Source organism: Mixophyes fleayi, chromosome 3 (genome assembly GCF_038048845.1).
Source record: "Mixophyes fleayi isolate aMixFle1 chromosome 3, aMixFle1.hap1, whole genome shotgun sequence".
Classification (NCBI taxonomy): Eukaryota; Metazoa; Chordata; class Amphibia; order Anura; family Limnodynastidae; genus Mixophyes; species Mixophyes fleayi.
In genome coordinates, this window is record NC_134404.1 from 348,804,625 (window position 1) to 348,827,500 (window position 22,876).

The 22,876-nt window shown below is 45.2% G+C and overlaps 1 protein-coding gene across 3 annotated transcripts in view; it reads left to right on the forward strand.

Annotated features, from left to right (window-relative positions):
• Positions 1-22,876, forward strand: part of LOC142145061 (phosphofurin acidic cluster sorting protein 2-like) — a 158,341-nt gene that overhangs the window by 47,573 nt on the left and 87,892 nt on the right. For all 3 annotated transcript variants that reach the window (XM_075204540.1, XM_075204539.1, XM_075204541.1), the window contains 4 exons: positions 6,512-6,601; positions 17,155-17,280; positions 19,134-19,296; positions 22,768-22,850. In XM_075204540.1, coding sequence (XP_075060641.1) covers positions 6,512-6,601; positions 17,155-17,280; positions 19,134-19,296; positions 22,768-22,850 — 462 coding nt within the window. The remainder of the gene's footprint in view (positions 1-6,511; positions 6,602-17,154; positions 17,281-19,133; positions 19,297-22,767; positions 22,851-22,876) is intronic.

Consider the following 22,876-nt stretch of genomic DNA (forward strand, 5'->3'; position numbering starts at 1 on the left):
AAAGAAGGTTTGATTAAGCCACCGAAGTTGGCGTTCGGTCCTTTCTGCGTGAATCGATTGGATTTCCCCTCTAATCTTTTGTATACTTTGCATTAATAAACGGGAATTAGACTGCTTATGTAATGTTTATAAATTTTTAAGTTGGGAAGATAGGGTGTTAAGTGTCTCATTACGCTCCTTTTTCCTACGGGAAGCAAATTGGATAATATCCCCCCGAATTACTGCCTTGTGGGCCTCCCAGATTGTGGAACCTCTGGATTTGAGTTAATATCAAAGTATTTAGTTATAGCTTCAGCTATGTACTCTTTAAAAGTGGGGATTTTGAGTAGAGTCTCGTTTAACTTCCAGGATATTCTGCCCCGGGGGTTCAGAAAAAGGTCGACCGAGAGTGATAGCATGGAGTAATCAGACCAAGTGTTATAAATTATGTCAGCCTTCTTTATGTGTTGGAAAATATTTGTACATCCCATAAACATGTCTATCCGAGAGTAGGATTGGTGGGGAAATGAGTAAAACGTGTAGCTCCTGGATGTGGGGTAAAGCACTCGCCAGATGTCAGAGAGACCGGCCTCAGTCACTTGTTTTTGCAGGTTTTTTGTATGTGAGGATAGTGGAGAGGAGTGTCTAGAAGCTGATCTGTCCAGGGAGGGGGACATAACAGTGTTAAAAATGTGAGAAAAAGTTGTCTGACCTGTGTTAGGCACGTAGATGTTGGCGAGGGTTATTTCAAGATACCCAATCTTTCCCGTTGAGATGAGAAACCGGCCCTCGGGATCGTCCTTGACTTCCGACATGACGAAGGGGACAGAGTTACGTAGTAGAATAGCCACCCCGTTTTTCTTTGTGGGATGAGAGGAGTAGTACACCGTGCAGTATTTTCTCGAGGACAGGGAGGGATGGCCGCCAGCCTTGAAATGGGTCTCCTGCAAGAAAATTATATCACCTTTAAGTATTGTATGAAACAGCATGGAGCGTTTTTGTGGTGTATTCAACCCTTTGACATTGTAAGAGAGAATTGTGAGAGAAATAGTTGGTACGCGAAGGATCAGGATAAATTCAAAGAGAGGAAATGGGACCCCGCGGAGGAGGAGAAGCCACAGGAAGGGAGGAGGAAGGACACCAAATGCAATAATATAAGTTATTGAGCTGTAGTGTAGTGAAAGTAAGGGGGGGTGGGAAGGAGGGAACAGGAAAGTGAGGGGAGGAGACGATTAAGATTAGGATAAGCGATAGGGTATGAAGAAAGGAAGAGTAAGGTCATAGGCTCGAGCCTCACAGGCAGAGGGGTAGCCTACATAAAAAGTGCCTAAAAAACAAAGTAACCAAAAATTAGTCGAGGTACACCTATACAATGAATTATGTCAAGGCACAGAGTGTGGGAGTGCACTTAAATTTTACGATTCTAAAAAGAAAAGAGATGTATAATTCCCAATGTAAGTGGGTGCACGGCTAAGGGGGCAAAAAGAGTCCCCCGCCCATCTGTAAAAAAAAACCCAAAGTAGTTAGATATCAGTAATACAAACAACCGGCAATGGCTGCACCTATGATAGTGCAGTAAAAGGAATCAACAAAAAATAAAGAGAAAAAGTCTTGTAAAAAACGCATGTCATTGTGTAAACAATGGGAAAGATAAACAATTAGATCCTCCCTAATAAGAGAGTCAGGGATGCAGATCACGGAGGTTGTTGTACTGTTGAGCTCTGTAAATCCCCTTCAACAATCCGATCAGGGCGAGAAAGGTTAAGCTGATGAATCAAATCTTTCCCCTCATTTGGTGTGCGAATCAACTCTTGACGGTTTTCCACTTCAATTATCAAGCGGACAGGAAATCCCCAACGGTATTTGTAGCCATTTTCTCTGGAGATACGTGTCACTTCTCTAAGGTCGCGTCGTTTAGCAATTGTTGAAGGGGCAAAGTCTTATTATTATTATCATTTATTTGTTGGGCGCCACAAGGTTTCCGCAGCGCCGTACATAGTACAAACAGTAGACCATACAGGGTTAAATAGTACAGAACAATAAACACAAAGTACCAATGCTTGAGAAACTCTGGGACAGACATATGGCGTAAGGACGGAGCAGAAGAACAGGTATAGAGACAGGAGGGAAGAGGGGCCCTGCTCATACGAGCTTACATCCTAAGGGAGGGTGGACAAATCAGACACGAGAGGGAGCGGTGGTGCCAGGGGAGAGAAAAAGGGGCTAGGGGAGAGAGGGAAGAGCGAGCAGAGTAGATGAGGGGTTAATAAGTGGATGATTGGTAGGCTTTGAGGAACAGGTGAGTTTTAAGTGCTCGTTTGAAGGAGCACAGATTGGGAGCGAGACAGATGGAGCGAGGGAGGTTATTCCAGTGCAGGCGGGCAGCTTGGGAGAAGTCTTGGATTCTGGAGTGGGAAGTGGTAATTAGAGTGGAAGAGAGGCGACGGTCATTAGCAGAGCGCAGGGATCGGGCAGGAGTGTAAATGGTGAGGAGGTTAGAGATATAGGGCCTGCGTCATTAAGGAGAGCAGAGCATATAAAAGGAGTAACTCTGCACCTGGACAAAACCATGTTACATTGGAGGGAGAGGTAAATTGTCCTAGATCAACTTTAAATATGATTGTAAAAATAAAGCTATCAAGTGTGTGGTACATGAAAAAACAGCCAGTATTTAACTTATGGGCAAAATAATAAACTAATTTGCACCCCTTGCATTGTAACATGGTTTGTCCCCGAGAACATTTACTCCTTTTTTATACTTTGCTCTCCTTAATGACTTAGGCCCATAGGGAGCAGTAGACTGGGAGAGAGCTTTGTAAGTGGTGGTAAGGAGTTTGAAGAGGATTCTGTAGGGGATGGGGAGCCAGTGTAAGGCGAGGCAGAGAGGGGAGGCAGAGGAGGAGCGGCGTGAGAGAAAGATGAGTCTAGCAGCTGCATTGAGTACAAAGCGGAGGGGGCGAGATGAGAGAGGGGGAGGCCATTGAGGAGAAGGTTGCAGTAGTCGAGGCGGGAGGTGATGAGAGAGTGGATGATGGGTTTGGTGGCGTCTTGTGAGAGGAAGGGTTGGATGTCGCGCAGTTGGAAGCGACAGGCTTGGGCAAGGGATTGGACATGGGGGGCAAAAGAGAGAGGAGTCAAGGGTGACACCCAGGCAACGAAGTTGGGTAACAGAGGAGATGGTAGTGTTATTAACAGCGATAGAGAGGTTGTGGTGGGAGGGGAGTCTGGGGGAAGGAAAGACAATGAATTCAGTTTTAGAGATGTTAATTTTGAGAAAGCGGGAGGACATCCAGGAGGAGATGGCAGAGAGGCAGTCCGATACACGAGAGAGGAGGGAGGAAGAGAGATCAGGAGAAAAGATGTAGAGTTGAATGTCATCAGCGCAAAGGTAATACTGAAGACCAAAGGAGGAGATAAGTGCACCGAGGGAGGAAGTGTAGAGCGAAAAGAGTAGGGGGCTGAGGACAGAGCCCTGGGGGACTCCTACCGGGAGAAGGGAGGGGGTGGAGGAAGAGCCATACGTGGAGACAGAGAATGTGCGGTTAGCGAGGTAGGAGCAGAACCAGGCGTGGACGGAACCGGAGAGGCCGAGAGAGAGAAGAGTTTGCAGAAGGAGGGGGTGGTCCACTGTGTCAAAGGCCGCGGAGAGGTCAAGGAGGATGAGTAAGGAGAAGTGACCCTTAGATTTGGCTGATAGGAGGTCATTGGTAAATGTGGCCAGAGCAGTTTCAGTAGAGTGGAGGGGGCGGTATCCAGATTGGAGAGGGTCAAGGAGGGAATTGTCTGAGAGATATTTGGTTAGGAGACAGCAGACTATCCATTCAAGAAGTTTGGAGGCGTAGGGGAGAAGTGAGATGGGGCAATAGTTGGGGACAGAGGTGGGGTCAAGATTGGGTTTTTGGAGGATAGGAGAGATAAGAGCGTGTTTAAATGAGGAGGGTACAACACCGGAGGAGAGTGATAGGTTAAAAAGGTGTGCCAGGTAGGAGCAGGCAGTGGGAGAGAGAGAGCGAAGTCTTGGAACACTTGCATGCGGCAACCATAAAAAAGAGTATAAGGAGAGTTCCTGACCACATTAGAAATGAGGCTTTTAGTCTTAAAGGATAGTAGACGAAGGATCACATCACTAGGGGGATCAGTTTCCTTCGGATGAGGTCTCAAAGCCCTGTACACCTTTATCTGTATTGGATGGTTAGATAGTGTGGAATCCAATGTGGAGAAGAATTTGCACACATATTCTTCTAGGTCTTTTGGTTCGACAGATTCGGTGATGTTACGTAGTCGGAGGTTGTTACCGCGTTCCCTGTTCTCCAGATCTTCCAATTTGTCTCTTAGGAAATCGTTTTCTTTTAATAGGAAGTCCAAGTCCTGAGATGCTTCATTTTGTTATTTGAGTGAAGACTCCATCTTATTTTCTAGGACCGAAGTTCTTTTGGATATTATGACCATTTCTGATTTGAGGTCTCCTATAGCTTTCAGGAGGTCTACGGAGAAGGCATTAGTGCTGTCCACAATTAAATTGCATAACTCGGAGAAGTCGGCCTTGGTGAAGGGAATTGTAGTGTTTGGAGGGTCTAGGTTGTTATGAATCCCTTAAGGAATATTGGGAGGGGAAGAGGTGATTGCTTTGTCTTGACAGGAAAAGTGCTGCGTAATTTCGCCAATTGTGTACCCCGGCGACCTCTGCCCACAGATTTCTTCATGTTGAAGGTAAAATCTCTGGTGGTCCGCTTGACCAATATTGAGTATGTAGTAGACAGACGGGGGCGATCTCAGGTGGACTAAGTGGACATTAAAAGTTGCAGAATGTTAAGTGGAAGAAAAAAGCTCCTTAAATGTCCAGCAACAGACTTCACCCTTGGGGGTTCCTGTGGCTCTAATTCCTGGGATCGAACAGGATAATGAGACAATGGCCTCCAAAGATAGTATGGAAATGAGGTAAATAGATTACCACTCAAAGCCCAAAGTGCTCCCGCAAACTATGCTGTATACTTGCAGTTTAGGAATATTCTGGGCTCTCAGGCGATGTATTGCAAGGATGCAAGTAGCTGTTGAAGAAGCTTTTGCCGGTCTGTTGGAAAAGGCACAATTCCACCGAGAATCAGGGATCCCCATACAATCAGCGTCGTTGTGCTGCCGATTAGCTCCGCTCACAACTGGAAGTGAGACGTCGGCGGTCACTGTGTTACCACATGCTGGGGCTGAAGAACCAGGCCAAGCCTCAGCCGGAGAACTGGAATTGGGCTAGCACGCCAGGACCGCTGCATCGGACCGCTGCATCGGACCGCCAAACAGGACCTGAACAAGGTAGGTGAGGCCGGGTAGACGTCGGGTCTTGCTGGGGTCGCTTAGATTCGGGGAAGGCATGCAGCCTGCTACAGCGATGATAACCGCGTGAGTGAGGGGGGTCCCTGAGAGGATATACCCTGCATCCAGGGGGCCAGTCAGGGAGAAAGCGTTGAAGTTGAATAGTGCCGAGTAGGCCCCTATCAGTCACTCCCAGCAGATCTCACGGATGGAGTTCAATTTCGCCACATTCGGTTCCCACCGCTTCCTCTGTCAGGTGAGGGAGGATTTGAGGACAAAGTTGATCAGTGAGAGATAGATTTTTCCACTTAAATGGGTTTGGTGGACGGAACTCTTATAAAACGTGTCCATCCAACATGGCCCCCAAACCACGACGACTCCCCTGAGCGTGGTGTATCTTAAGTGTATCTGACCCGGAGTTCCACCGTATACTGCTTGGATTCTTTTGTATGTGCTCTGTTTCTTCAGCTAACTGATCCTGCTCCTCTGTACCGTACTACATTACCTCTACAGTGTCTATTCTCCTTTATTCTGCCAGATCTCTTACCTACCATCTGTTACCTATCCCGTTAGTGGTCTAACCTAAGGTCAGCGACCTGCGGACCTCCGACAGCAAAATCCATCCTGCATTGCAGTGGTTCTTGGTGAAGACCGGGGGGTTCGTTAGACTCCGCACCTTAGGAAGGCCTGCGCTCACACTGACTGATAGGAAACTCCTGAGAACTGTAACCGGTCAACAGTGAAGGTCTTAGGTAGGAAGGGGGGGGGGGGGGGGCAAAGAGGAAATGGGACAAGGAATAAGGTGGAATGGTATAAGGGAGAAATGGGAGAGAGTACCTGAGGTGGCCAAATTGTGTTGGTAGAAAGAAGATAGTACTATTGGATAACAGAGGTAATGGGGAGGGTAGGAAATCGAAGGCACATGTAGATAATGTCTGAAGTAGGAGGAAGGTAAAGAAGATAGCAGACCACTTATAGGAGTAACTGTGATAGTAGTTAAACAGGAAGCAGAAAGGTAGTGAATGTAAGGCAACATAGATAGATAGATAGGAAGCTAAAGAGGAGTGAGTGGAAAGCATAATGGTATATAGGATAATTGACTGATGTGTAACTGTCTGATGTGTAATTAGTATTAAAGGCTGTAGTGATAAGTATAATACGCTGTACGGATATCGAACAATATATTGCCTTGTACAGGATCTAACACCCAATCTTCTCCTTCCAGGGATCCAAGAGAGTACTCCGTTCCAATGAATATCACCTGCCTCCATGTGGATTGATGGAGACTGATCTGGAGTTGACCTTTTCTCTCCAGGTAATTAGCTTCTGTCATTATAATAATGGGGCTCTGTCTGAAGGCCTTTCCTACAGAGGCACTTAATGTCATGTGTACCGGAAGTGGATCCACTGGATCTCTAGTGATCGGCAGAGGCTACATACCGTCTTCGCTGTATGATTGACGCAGCATGGAATGGTAGCTTGATGCTTGTCTTAATTTAGTGTATTAATGTTCTGGAAGGATGGCTGCTGTTCTCATTTACTATTATTGTTATAACGTTGGTTTGTAGCACTTTACATTCTGTGATGCAGTAGTGGTCTGAGCTATCTCCTTGTACATGTAAAAGTAATGTATAGCATCCGCACTGGAGATCTTCGATCACTAAATAAGACCTACAGTCATGCACAAAAGTTTTGAGAATGGCACAAATATTATTTTTCACAAAGTCTGTTGCCTCAGTTTTTAAGATGGCAATTTGCATACACTCCCATATGTCATGAAGAGTGATCAGATGAATTGCATCTAATTTAAAAGTCCCTCTTTGCCATGACAATGAACTTTAGCCCAAAAACAACATTTCCACTGTATTTCAGCCCTGCCACAAAAGGACCAGCTGACACCAGGTCAGTGATTCTCTCTTAAACACAGGTGAGAGTGTTGACGAGGACAAGGTTGGAGATCACTCTGTCCTGCTGAATGAGTTAGAAAAACAGACTGTAAGCTATAAATGCAGGGTGGTGCTTGAAATTATTGTTCTTCTTCTGTTAATCATGGTTATCTGCAGGGAAACACATGCAGTCATCATTGCTTTGCACAAAAAGGGCTTCACAGGCATGGATATTGCTGCTAGTAAGATTGCACCTAAATCAACCATTTATCGGATCATCAAGAACTTCAAGGAGAGAGGTTCAATAGTTGTGAAGAAGCCTTCAGGGCGCCCAACAAGCGCCAGGACCGTTTCTTAAAGTTGATTCAGCTGCGGGATTGTGGCACCATCAGTGCAGAGCTTGCTCAGGAATGGCAGCAGGCAGGTGTGAGTACATCTGCACAGTGAGGCAAAGATTTTTGGAGGATGGCCTGGTGTCAAGAGGGCCAGCAAAGAAGCCACTTCTCTCAGGGAAAAATATCAGGGACAGACTGATATTCTGCAAAAGGTACAGGGATTGGACTGCTGAGGACTGGGGTAAAGTCATTTTCTCTGATGAATACCGCTCACCTTTCCTTCTCCGGACAAGCGTTTTTCCAGATGCCCCAAACAATCTGAAAGGTACCAAAACATCCTCCAAGAGCAACTTCTCTCAACCAGCCAAGAACAGTTTGGGGATGAACAATGCCTTCTCCAGCATGATGGAGCACCGTGCCATAAGCAAAAGTGATAACTAAGTAGCTCGGGGATCAAAGCATTGAAATTTTGGGTCCATGGCCAGGAAACTCCCCAGACCTTAATCCCATTGAGAACTTGTGGTCAATCCTCAAGAGGCGGGTGGACAAACACAAACCCACAAATTCTGGCAAACTCCAAGCATTGATTAGGCAAGAATGGGCGCCCATCAGTGAGTATGTGGCCCAGAAGTTGATTGACAGCTGCCAGGGCGAATTTCAGAGGTCTTCAAAAAGAAGGGTCAACACTGCAGATATTGACTCTTTGCATAAACTTAATTTAATTGTCAATTAAAGCCTTTGACACTTATGAAATGCTTGTAATTTTACTTCCGTATACCATAGCAACATCTGACAAAATGTCTAAAAACACTGAAGCAGCAAACTTTGTGAAAACCAATACTTGTGTCATTCTCAAAACTTTTGTCCATGACTAGTTTTCTCTTTCCCTATCTAACTACTATTGTTTATATACAAGTAGAGAAGGCAAAGAAACTTTAGCAAACTAAAGGGAATTGGAAGAGGGGGGGGGGGGTGATAACATTAAGAAATCGAGACATGTTGGGTTGGATGGAGGGGCCCAAGTTACACCACAGAAGTCACAACCAATAATGGACAAGGAATCCTCTCTTATAGTCACCAACAAATCTCTACAACAAACATGAACAGACTTACTTAGCAAGATATTATTATTTTCGCCAGTTCAAGTATTTGACAGATTTCATTGAGAAACCTGTTACATGGAAGCTATTATTTATCAAATTTCCACTGAAAGAAGAAATAATCAACATCCCTCATCCTCTCCCACAGTATTTCCTACAGAATCTTGATGCTGATACTCCTAGAGAGTCCGTACTCCACTCTGTTCTCTCCTGAGAATCTGCAGACACTTCAATTCATTTTTTTTTTTTTAATCAAATATTTTTATTTAAATGTTAAAGACAATACAGAAAAAGGAAACATAAAAGAAAATTACACAGTTTCAATGCGCACAGCATTCCAATAGATGACACTTAGTACAATATAGTATGATAAACACATCTCCACAGGACAGAATGACATACCAGCAATAATATGCATGCTCTCAATGTTGCACATCTCGACTTAGCCCATCGTGACCAAATCTTCAACTATTTGGGCATAGCATTTCTGGACTAATAAGTAAATCGCTCATGCTCTACAGCTTCATTAACTGGGGCTACCCAACCATTAAAGTCCCTGGCTAACGGGAGGAGATTAATAACATAGCGGGTTGCACTTCTCCCCAGCAACAGATCCACCCCCAGAGCAAGCATACAGGTCCTAGGGTACAACAGAAATTTCAAAGCCCGTGTCTCATATGCCCTCCACCACCCTTGTCTCCAACCACAGGACAGCTCCAGAGTATAACAGACTTACTTTTTCCACCTTCCAGTGCTATCTCCTCCGTGCCGCGGGCAGTGCCTCTGGGTAGCGGGTCACATGACTCGCCTGTCGGGGCTGACTTTTCATACTTTCCTCTCTATATAATCTCAGTACTGACACTTGTTCAGTGTCAGTGCAACTTGTTTGCTGAGCTTCTGACTCCCGGTTTGCTGTTCCTACTGTGGTGCTATATTCTGCTGGATCTCTCTGTGTACCGATCACTGCCTGTCTGACCATGTGCTGCTGGATCTCTGTGTATTGAACTCGGCTTGTCTGCTATTGGCTGTTGGATCTCCTGTGTACCGAACTCTGCTTGTCAGACTATCCTTTGCCTAATTACCGTGTACCAAATCCTAGCCAGTCTGTCCATTCTTTGCCTGATCAACCGTGGGCCAGATCCTAGCCTGTTCGTCTTTCCTCTGCCTGATCATCCGTGTACCAGTTCCAAGCCTGTTTGACCATTCTGTGCCGGAATTACTGTTCCTGTATGGTGTTCCTGCAGCGCCGGTAGTTAACCGACGTGCAGCACTGAAAGGGTTAACTCCTGGCAATAGGCGCTGGGAGTGCAACTATGTGTAATGTATAATGTTTAAGTGTAAAAATGTGTAATTTAAATGTGTGTTCAACGTGTACATGTGTATAAAAATAAAAAGTGCTTCCCAGGTCCCTGGTGGTCCAACAGGGGGGCTGCAGGGGCAGCCCTAGATCTTTCAGCCCCCCCCAGTAGCCAGCTTTCACCACCAGACACCAGTCTCCTGGAATCAAATAAATCCAGGAGGTGCAGCGCCTCCTGGGGGTCCCAGGAGGTAAAGCCGCATACTGGACTGGTACCAGGGAGCAAAGTGGGCTGAGCTCCCCTCTCCCTGGCAGCTCATGAACAGGGGGGAAGTATACTCTCCCCCCCCCTGCCGCTAGCTTAATTGTAAAAAGGTGTTAACCCCTCTGGGCTAATTCACGTGCAGTCCAGATTGGTTAAAGTGGCAGGAGGCTGGTTTACCTCTGGCCAAGCTAGTTTCCCAAAATTGTATTTATAGAGCCCTGTTTTACACTGAATTGTATTATTACATCCGTTCCTTTCTGGATATAACTAGTACCTCAAACCAGTGTATGTAACTGTCATTTTAGGACTTCCTGAGCTAATAAACATCACTGCTTAAGGAACCTATCATCATCATCATCATCATTTATTTATATAGCGCCACTAATTCTGCAGTGCTGTACAGAGAACTCATTCACATCAGTCCCTGCCTCATTGGAGCTTACAGTCTAAATTCCCTACTATAGACACACACTCACACACTCACACACAGACAGACAGGGAGAGACTAGGGTCAATTTTTGATTGCAGCCAATTAACCTACCAGTATGTTTTTGGAGTGTGGGAGGAAACCGGAGCACCCGGAGGAAACCCACGCAAACACAGGGAGAACATACAAACTCCACACAAATAAGGCCATGGTCGGGAATCAAACTCATGACCCCAGCATTGTGAGGCAGATGTGCTAACCACTAGCCCACTGTGCTGCCCACCTTGATGTCTACTTACCTGCTGTAATTCCTGTAACCACAGATTAGACCACTCTAATCCATTATACGGCTGTTCTGAGGTTGGGTCCCAGCATCTAGTACCAACGCTCTGCCTGCTACCCTGCAGCTCTGGCCAGTGTGATAGGCCAGGGGGTAAACATCCACAGCAACCCTGATCTGAAGGCAAGAGGTCAGGGGTACCAGCCCAGGTGTAACAGCAAGGGGGTACACTAACAGTGAGAGTTACCCAGAAGAATGCGGTAGGTGCCACTAAGGAGCCTAGTGGTGGCGGCAGCAAAAGCCCCTCCTACTGTGGTGAGAGGAGTGCATTTGGGATAAAGAAAAGGGGACAGTGACAAGGCAAGCCCAACTGGTCCCCAGCAACACAACAGACAGGGTGGCATAAGAGGTCCATCCTGTCACACCGCCATAATTTAAAGAGCTCAGGTAGTGCGGTGGTAACTCAAGGCAAAGTGTCAGAGTCTATCCCCACACTCTCCAGCGCCCACCGCATTCCATTCCAAATCAACAAAGCCTGTCCTAGCAGTCGCGGGACAGTTCTCATCACACCGTTGCCCAGTAGGGCCTGTATGGGTGACCTCTCAAGCCCCGTCACTTGGCAAGGAAGCACAGCAAGTCATCCGTTGAGGAATCCCCAAGCCACCCCCTGGAGATGCGCCAGCTGCCCGGCAAAGTTGTAGGCCTAAATATCTGGAAGGGTTAGACCCCCTGAGGCATGGGAGTGACACGAAGAGGTCAATTTAATTCTCGCCCATCTCTGCCCCCAGACCAGAGAGGACATGTACCTGTTAATTTGGGAGAACAGCATTTTGGTTGAAAAACCATTTTAATTAGATTGACTCTGCCCGACATGAACAGGTGCATCTTCGTCCAGGTGGAAATCTTGACCAAAATAGCTGATCACTAGGACAATATTCAACAGGATATAGTCAGTAGCTGAATTTGTGACTTATATACCCAGGTATTTAATTTCATCGTCCATTGAAGTGGAAGGGATGTGTGTGAAGACGCTGAAAATCCCCTACCAATGGGAAAAATACCGGACTTGGTCCAGTTGACCCAGGCCAGAAAAACCACCAAACTCATCCACAATCACAAACAGTGTGGCTAGAGACTTGTTCGAGTCTTTCAGGAACAAGTGCACATTGTCGGTATAAAGCTCGACTTTATCAACCCTGTCCCCTACCCTGAGGCCACAAATCTCAGGATGCCATGAGACAATAGCCATGTGCTCCATTTGGAAGTTGTACCCAACTAGTCAGAGATGGCAGTGACAGTGTTGCATTGCAGCTCTGTCCTAGCTAAATACGCCATGAAGCTACAATTCTTGTCCCCCCTGTGCATATATAGCGTGTCTGTAGAAGAGAAGCTGGCGCCTAGATTTATCTAGTAAATAGTCATCCCATGCCTTTTGTGCATGCAACCAAGGCAGCTGGTCAGCAGGTAATCACGTAGCTAGATAAGTCTGCTCCAAATCCAGACAGGTCTGCTCTAGGTCAGATTCCTCCTCCCTAGAGAACCGCTTACGGCCCTCCACTTGGTTGACCAGGGTACCCCAAAGGAAGGTCTTGAAGTCATCCCTAAGGACTGGTGACCTGACTGTGGTGGTATTTGCAGAAAAGAACCCCTCTGAGTCTGTCCCTAGATCGCTATCCGCCCCCATAAGTGTGAGCCAAAACTGGTTTAATTTCCAAAATCAGATCCCAGTATTGGGGGAAGAGCAGCGACCAGTAGTACCGGGCAGGGGTCAGATAGTCCCCTTGGAAGATAGCGAATTTCACGAATCAGGGGGGCCAGTCTATTGAAGATCAAAGCTGTCTATGCGGGAGAAGGTGTGATGAGAGGAGGAGTAACAGGAGAACACTCGATGAAATGGGAAACGAGCCCTCAAAATATTCATCGGGCCTAAGTCTGCTACTAATTTGGCAAAGGGGGAAGGACCCCTACTTACTACCTAGGACGTCTCCCTCCACCTGTCAAGGCTGACGTCCTTAACTGCATTAAATTTGCATTAAATTTGCCCATGCACACTACAAGAGCATGCGGTGAAAGAGTGATAAATTTGGAGGCCTTCTGGAGTACCTTGGAAAGTTGGAGGGATGTACACAACTAGGAGTATAACAGGCAAATTATCTATCAGGTACTTATCTTTGCGTAACCTAGTAGCACAGGCTGTAGGGGGCAGCCGTGCTGTGGTTTCGCATCTGTTGTCCTTGTAGTTGGGGTTGTGGTTCGTGGAATCAAGGTTGTCTTCAGGCATTGAGCTTGGAAGCATGAGTTGTAGGTGAGCGAGGTTTGTGGTGGAGGATTGTATTAGAATACTATGGGTGGGGGGAGCTCTAAAGTCTTTATTGTAGGGGATAGGGAGTGGGCGAGAGTGATGAATATGGGCAGAAGGGGTGTGTATGTTATGGCAGGAAGGTATGGTAAAAGTGATGAACTGGAAATGGGGAGATAAGTGGATGAGTTGGGTGTGGATAGGGATGTTGGGTGTGAGTGGGTGGTGTAGTATGTTTGGTGTATGTAGGTAGGAGTATTATGTGTCTATGGGGGGGTGATGGGTAGGAATAAGTGTTAGTGGTTCCAGTTTTGTGGCAGTAAAGGGATAATAAAGGGGGGTGTATTGGGATTGGTAGAAAGGTGGGTGCGAGAGTGCCTGAGTGGGAAGTGGGAATAGGAGGGGAGAGAGTAGGTAAAAATAGTAGGATTTGTGAGAGGTGATAGGGGCCGGTGGGTATGCGAAAAGTGATAGGTAAATCATGGGCGAGAGAACAATCACAAAAGTCAGTATTTTTGCAAGAGAGCATGCGCCATGCAACTTACTGCATGCCAGGCCAAGCCATGCCTCAGACACTTCAATTCTTAGAGCAGTTAAAACAATCGATTATTCTGAATAGAAAGGATAAATTTAGCGTGACATACAGACCAGTCCTCAAGGAAATCATTTTTTCCCCCTGACTTCTCAGTCTTCCCTCAGTGTATGTATCATTTAATCTCACAGGTATAGAGAAATTTGAATATAAAGGAACAAATAGCATTAAAAGATCTCAAAAGCTGGGACGACATTATAATTAAAGCATCAGACAAGGTGAATATCAGAGTCAATATAGTACTATGGCCCAAAGAGAAATATCTGTCAGGGGTCTATCGAACAGCTAAGAGACATTTCATGTTACAAATGCCTAATTTATAACCCATCCAACTTCCTGAAAATGTATCTGCGTTTGATAGAGCAAGCCTGGCCAATCTGTGGCTCTCCAGGTGTTGTTATCCTACAAACCCCAGCATGCTCTGGCAGCAGAGAACCAGCCAATAGCTGGCAGGGTACGCAGGAAATTGTAGTTTCACAACATATGGAGAGCCACAGGCTTGCCAGGCCTGTGATAGAGGGTGCGTTTAAAAGAAGTTTCATATTAAAGTTGGATATTGACTTTGTTTGGTCCTACTTGTTATGCTCTGCAAGATTCATAAAAAATAAACATGCAGTTAGAAACTATTACAGCAATCTGGCGCAATTATACACAGGGGTGCCTTACTATGCCAGGGAAGCCTACCCAGTACCTTCTAGGGTCCTTATAGTCACTCAGGCAAATGCAGTTAGAAAAGTACAACAGTACATTTATTGTGAATAAAACATTCACTAGAATACTATATACAAACCGTAAATAAATGTCAAGCAGGATTACATTGTCTGTCCCTTACTTACCCCAATTATGGTCACCTGGATGTCCTGATTTGCAGAATCCAAACCCATTGAGAACTTCTGAGCTGCAGATGCACCAGCAGGATGCTCAGTCCAGCAGAAGCCTAGACCTCAATGTTGGAGGTCTTCCCTGGATCAAATCAATAAAAGACACAAATTCCTCTGTTTGTCACTCTGTCCGCTATATCCTGTAGTTTTTCAATGCTCCAGGGGCTGGGTCAGGGGTGAGCTTTGATAATGGGATCCTCTGAGAGTGGCTTTTTGTCAAAAGGGACTGTTAGAGGGCTGTCCCTTCTCATCCCAACACATCCTTTGGTCCCCTGCTGCGATGACTCCAAGGAGTCTGGTAGAATACAACCTGAGACAATGGGGACATACTGAGGCTAATTAAGGGGCAAGGCCACAATGATTAAGTGATACTACTAGTATAAATCCCTAACAAGCTTTTTCAGCCAGAACTATCTTCCATCTGGTCAGGACTTCCTGTAGAGAAAGGAGGGGGAGGATGAATGCAGCTATAGCCCCCTCACCTGTATCCTAGAACTGTACCCCACCCGATCCTTACCCATAACCCACCTTGCTTCAATTTGAGAACAGTATATAACAGCATCACTGCAATAACAACAAACATATTTTACAATAGGTAACATAGAATAAAAAGTCTCTTATATAGGCATGGCTACAGTGTCCCCTTATCCTCATGTAATGAGACACAGCATTTGCACTCTGGTGAGCTGGGAAACATTAACAGGGCTATAAAAACGATGGACCGGGTTGGTTAAGGTAATAGCAAACCAGTTTTGTTAAATAGATTTATCTCTTTCCCCCTCTCTCTCTCGCTCTCTCTGTATGTGTGTGTATGTATGTATATATATACAAATCTAACCCTTCAGAGCAATCAATTTTGTATCACAAATGTTTGCAAATGGAGACTGCATGACTAGGTGCTTGATTTTATACACCTCTGGCAACAAGTCTGATTGAAACACCTCAATTCAATTATTAACAGGTGTGGCCAAATACCTTTGTCCATATATATATATATATGTATGTATATGTGTGTGTATATATATATATATATATATATATATATATATATATATATATATATATATATATATATAATGTACACTTACACCGATCAGCCACAGCACTAAAATCACCTGCCTAATATTGTGTAGGTTCTACTAGTTCCGTCAAAACAGCTCTGACCCGTTGAGGCATTGGCTCCAGAAGACCTCTGAAGGTGTCCTGTGGTATCTGGCACCAAGACGATAGCAGCAGATCCTTTAAGTCCTGTAAGGTGTGAGGTGGGGCCTCCATGGCTCAGACTTGTTTTTCCAGCACATCCCACAGATGCTCGATCAGATTGAGATCTGGGGAATTTGGAGGCAATGCCTTGAACTCTTTGTCATGTTCCTCAGACCATTCCTGAACAATTTTTGAAGTGTGGAGGGCGCATTATCCTGCTGAAAGAGGCCACTGCCATCAGGGAATACCGCTGCCATGAAGGTGTATACTCGTTCTGCAACAATGTTTAGGTCAGTGGTACGTGTCATAGTAACATCTGCATGAAGACCTGGAACCAAGTTTTCCCAGCAGAACATTGCCCAGAGCATCACACAGCCTCCGCCGGGTTTCCTTCTTCCCATAGTGCATCTTGGTGCCATCTCTTCCCCAGGAAAACTACGCACCCGGCCGTCCACATGATGTAAAAGAAAGCGTGATTCATCAAATCAGGCCACCTGTTTCCATTGCTCCATAGTCCAGTTCTGGCGCTCATGTGCCCATTGTAGGCGCTTTCAATGGTGGACAGGGATCAGCATTGATACTCTGACTGGTCTGCAGTTACGCAACCCCATACGCAGCAAGCTACAATGTACTGTGTGTTCTGACACCTTTCTATCATAGCCAACATTCACTTTCACAGCAATCTGCGTTACAGTAGCTCTTCTGTGGACCATACATGCTAGCCTTCGCTCTTTAAAGACATCAGTGAGCCTTGGGCACCCAAGACACTGTCACCAGTTCACCGACTGTCCTTCCTTGAACCACTTTTGGTAGGTACTACCCACTGCATACTGGAATCACCCCACAAGAACTGCTGTTTTGGAGATTCTCTGACCCAGTTTGTCTAACCATCACAATTTGGCCCTTGTTAAAGTCACTCAGAACCTTACACTTGCCCATTTTTCCTGCTTCCAATGTATCAACTTCAAGAACTGGCTGTTCACTTGCTGCCTAAGATATCCCACCTTTTGACAGGTGCCATTGTAATGATATAGTCAATGTTATTCCTTTCACTTGTGAGTGGTTTTACTGTCGTGGCTAATTGGTGTATGTGTGTGTGTTTGTATATATATATATGTATATACACACAACATTATAACATTATAATGAAAACTTCACTCATTTATTCATATTCATTATAGTATATAGTATAATGTGCAGCACCTTATCTTTCTGCTTTGATAGGTCATGTCTGTACGTCTGGAACCCTTCTACATGTAACACAGTAATAACATGTGTCAGCTCTGTCTTCTGTTTTCTCCAGTATCCTCATTTCTTAAAGAGAGACGCAAACAATCTGCAAATCATGTTACAGAGACGGAAACGATACAAGAACCGAACCATCCTTGGCTACAAGTCCTTGGCTATTGGCATCATTAACATGGCGGAGGTAATGTGTGGTTTTCATGTAAAACATGCAGGTTTCTGTCTCCATCAGGGAAATACATTATCCATGCAGTTGTACTGTGTATGATTAGGGCAGAGGAATCACACAAACATCTTAATAATTGGTGTTTTGGCTTTTTACTTTTTGGGTAACCTATTTTTCACAAATGCCCAGCCTGTTCCAGATACAGCAATCTGAACAGCTGGCCGTGACTGGTGCTACCTTAGTTAGTTAACAATGAATACACCTTTTCTGCCACCACAAAAGATTGTCTGTCTGTGTGTGTGTGTGTATGTTAGGCAATTTAGACTGTAAGCTCCACTGGGGCAGGGACTGATGTGAGTGAGTTCTCTGTACAGCGCTGCGGAATCAGTGGCGCTATATAAATAAATGGTGATGATGATGATGATGATGATGATGATGATATGGTGTCCTTACGTTCACCAGAACTACTTATTAATGTTTCACACTTAAATCACATACACATGTAGTATGACCCTCCCTGGGCTTTGTAAGTTCACAAAGAATCACGGAGAGTACGCTAGATAAAATATGTTTAATCTGAAAAATGTTTCCAAGGCTTATTTACAAAAAGGTAATAAACAGACATATAATAGGTTTTGCACAAAAGAGTTTCAGAAAATAGAATAGGAAATAAAACCAGAGTCCTTACTTACAAGTTCAGGATTTGGCGTGTGAGGATACACATTGAGGAAAATGGCACAGGCTCCCTCAAAGAAATTAACGCTTTGATGTCTAAGAGCAGAAGATTTTAAACCCTTTTTTCCTCATAACCCTCACCCTTCCCCTTTGGAGTTTAGCTGTCAATAAAGACAGATTTATCTCCCAAATGTCACAGGGCTTCAAAGTGAGCTAGGGATGTCTGGAGATCACAATGTTCACAAGACCTTGAGTTCTCACCTCTGCTCCTTCTTGCTGGCTAGATGGTTTACAACTTTGGGTTGAAACTCCCCCAAGACCCTTATCTATCCCGGGCCTGGCTAGTTTCAAAAGATTAATGGTACTTGCATAAGTTCAAACTCATGTCATCTAGCAAAGCACACATTGAGATTGCATTACAAGGTTGCATACAATATACATTGCTATTTTCTGTTGAATTCATGTATGACAATCAGTCATTAGATATACTACATAGTCGCCTCACATTTCTTTTGTGACTGTCACAGATTTTATATCAGAATTGTCAAGACCCCAGGATTGAATTTAGAAATCCCTGCTAGCACCAGGACAATCAATATACATGAGACATCAGTGGATAAAAAATAGTATATTGGATCAATACTGTAAAGAGGGTGGAGGGTGAGAGTTATAAAACACAAGACAGACAAGGATTGGACACAACAATAATCAACAGGAACAGGAGGTATCACGGTTAATGTCTCTCTCTAGACCTGTTGTGTGCAAAAGTACACAACACGAAAAGGAGGAACAGTCTAGAGAGACAGAAGGAGAAAAACAGTAGGAGTCCATTCCAGTCTCAGCATAAACAGACTAATACTAGGCAGGGTCCAATCCAGTATCAGTATAAACAGACTAATAGTAGGCAGGGTCCAATCCAGTATCAGTATAAACAGACTAATAGTAGGCAGGGTCCAATCCAGTATCAGTATAAACAGACTAATAGTAGGCAGGGTCCAATCCAGTATCAGTATAAACAGACTAATAGTAGGCAGGGTCCAATCCAGTATCAGTATAAACAGACTAATAGTAGGCACTGATAGTCACTTCCTGTCCTGTATACTTCTATATACTGTATGCATACATGAGGCGCTCACTGCTTTCATGTCAGTTAACCTGCCTGCTTTAGTATTAATAGATGTCTACTTGCTGTATAGGTGATGCAACGTCCTACTGAAGGGATGAAGGTCCTGGACCTACACAGTAATAGGAAAGATCCCGCCATACGAGTGGCTGAAATCAGCGTCTTCTCCCTTTCCAGCCAGCCCATTGATCACGAGGAGGTGACTGCAGCGTCACGGCCAAAGATCAAAGGCCTGGGTAAGAACACTGTGACACCTCCGTCTGAGGAGATGGAGGATAATGTAACTTATATGACACAATATTAGAGGTGGAGAAATGCGTAATGTCAGAGAGGGGAACAGAGTAACACTGTGACACCTTCGTCTGAGGAGATGGAGGATAATATGACTTTTATGACACAATATTAGAGGTGGAGAAATGCGTCATGTCAGAGAGGGGAACAGTGTGACTTTGGGAAAACGTCCCTCTGAGGAAATAGAAAATGATAATGTAATTTTATACTAATAAAACAGAAAGCAGTCTATGAATTATACATATATAGAGCACTGTATATTTTTGATTGAAAATTATCTTTATTTTGTATAAAGGTACATAAAACATACAATACATTACATTCAAGTGTACTGTGAGGCAGCGCAGCTGGGAGCACAGTACACCGTGAAACATAATCATTCAAACTTTTTAGCACAATACATAAGGTACAAGATATGACATTCTACACTAAACATCAAGTACTGCACTAACCATGCATCACTTAAGCAACACAACAGTTTCAAATAAGAAATGGATGTGGGGATGAGGGGGTGGATGCATAAGTTAAAGCAAGACATTTCAACAAAACGTCAAACAGTGATGGGGAATAAGTTGGAGGGGGTAAGGGAGGTGGAGACACAAGTCCAAAGCTCTATTGAAAAACACACACGGGGAGAAGGAGAAGAGGGGAGACAACAAACGTCTTCCTCTTCTTCAGGACTGTCAATGGTGTTATATCTATCTATATATATATATATATATATATATATATATATATATATCTCTTAGCAGGCTGTGGATTACCCTGCGACAGTCCTGGATGGTCATCTTCTCCCTTTTCAAGATGGGGGCGATTCCTGGCAAGCTACTTAGCATCCTTAAAACAGTTCATAAGGCCCCAGGCCTCCTGGACTGCCCCAATAGTGTGGATTCCAGGAAATAATCCATAAAATACAGAATGGTATGAAAGGCAATTCCTGGGCACACAGTCCTTAAGTTCGTGTCCCAAGGCAACAACAGTGCCTGTGCAGTGGGGCAGTCCCAAAAATATGCTGTGCTGTTTCCCTTCTGGTTATGTAGAAGGGGCAGTGGGCATATGTGCACAGGTTCCGGGAGTGCGTGAATATCCTGAGAGGCAGACATCCCTGGATAGCCATCCATGCAATGTCTTTGTGTCTATTAGTCAGCCTCTCCCACACATGTTTAGTTGTATGCGCAGGGATCCCTGGAACAGTCTCCATGACGTCTTTAGCTCTGATGAGCTTGTGGACAGTTTTTGGCTTTCACAAGTCTGGTTTAATCCCTCCAGATGGTGCTCCCTCACAAATGGTCCAACATCCAGGTAAAACCAAGGTGTAGTCCAGTTGTAAGTAAAGAAGCTGTCCCACTTGTCCCAGCCAATGATCCTCCAAAGGAGGAAAAAGCAGGACATTGACTTTCCAGCAGAGCGAGTATTCTTTTCAATCAAAGTCCTGCGGATAGAGTTACAAACAAAGAAGGCTTGCAGCATGGTGGGGATATCAGGAATCCCTTTCCCACCTTTGGTACATAACCGCTCACTTCACTCTGTCCATTTTGGACCCAGATGAAGTGGAATACTGTCCTCGTGATGGTCTTGCAGACAGTAGCAAGAGGTGGGCAAGCTTGGGCCGTGTACTGCAGAACGGGAAGGATCTCGTTGCGCAGCACGAGGGCTTTGCCTTCAGTGATGAGTTCTCTGAGGCTCCACAAACCAACTTTCTGTGTGACTGTCACCAGTCTCTCTTGCCAACACTTCTGGGCTGCCCCCTCTCCACTAAACCAAACTCCAAGAATCTTGATGAAGTCTGACTTGATTGTGAAGGTGAATGCAGCAGGGATGACACGTGCCACTACCTGAAGAACATTGCCTCTGACTTCCCGCAGTTGACCTTTGCCCTTTGAGCTCGGTTGAAGTTTTCGCAGGTCTGGGCGAGTCCTGTCACTGAACGCTGGTCAGCGCAGAAGACAGTGACGTCATCCATATAGAGCAAGCACTTGGCCTCTAGATGGTCTGGATGCGGTGATGCCTCTTATCTTTGAATTCTGTCTGATGCACATTGCGAAGAGCTCTATACAGCAAACATAAAGGAGAGGGGAAAGAGGGCAGTCATGACATATAGAGCACTATATATATATATATATATATATATATAATTTACCAGGAGCTTATTTTACAATACAAATTAGAGTACAATATTATACTACATACTGGGGGTTAGTGAATAGCTTGTTTCTCCTTATTAGGAAGACAAACATCTGCTCAAATATGTAGACAGGTTAATTCATCCTTTTTTGACCAAGATCTAAGTGCTTCATTATTGAGACGTATAGCCTTGGTGTTAGGAACTCCTCCAGCTGGTACAACAAAACCCGGAGTCTACTCCGAAAGCCAGGTGTTCACTGGAGCTCCTAGTGGTGGGGACAGACTTGGCCGCAGGCTAACAGAGGGTCGAGAGTTGTGTACCGGCTAAGGAGAACCCAGGGATAGAGTGTTATGGCAGACAGCAGCGAGGGGTTCAGGCAGGGTTGGTGCCGGCAGCAGACAGGATATCCACAGAACAAACCAAGGTCAGAGGTCACAGGCACAGGTTCGGAATCCAGGGACAGGCGAAAGATCAGGGGCACTAGCAGAGAAGCAAAATCCGGGTTCAGGCAATTGGTCAGGGTCAGAAGCACAGGTTCAAAGTCCAGGAACAAGCAAGGGTCATACACGGGATATCTATCTGAGGTTAAACACCAAGCACAGAGATAAAGTAGCAAGCAGCAGAACTGTAAACAGAACGCTATAACGGGCAGTGAGGCTCAGTCCTCACTGCCTTAAATAGTCCAAGTAGCCAATCAGGGAAGAGCCCTTACAAGTATTCAGAAGAGTGGCCTAATAGATAGTGTTGCTGGTGGCCAATAGTAATGCAGTGTTCAGCTGCATAATATATAATCCACCCATAAACACTGCCTCCTAAACACCTAGATAGCCATGATTGGCTATCGCCTAATTAGCACTGCGCGCGCGCCCGCCTATTGTCCAGCTGGCCGGGTGCCGCGACAGGGAGCCTGGAGCATCCCGATTGTTGCCCAGGCAACCGGGACGCGGAAACCGTAAGTGACGTCCCGGTCGTCATAGCGATGGCAGGGACGCCAGCAGGGGACCCCAGAGAGTCGCGGTGGCCGCGGTGGCCGCGGGCACCGCCGCGACTGCTAACACTTGGGTCCAGGAGAATGATGGGCAGTTGTAACTGGGATCTCAACTCATTATTTTCATACCTGTTAATACACTTTGTTACACAGTCGCAGGATACTTTCCACAAGCCTGGACAATAAAACCCTATGAAAATAGACTTAACAAGTGACATTTTCTGCCTCTCAGACCTCCATGGAAGGTTAATCACCTAATTCCAGCACACCCCAGTACTAACTATACAAGTTGCTGTTTTGCAGATACTGACCACTACTGGGAGGAGGAGGATGATGAGGACAGTTATTCCTCTGAGCCAGAAGGCAGCGATGAAGGGCAGGGGCAGGTGAGAGACAGATAATCCCAGGTATT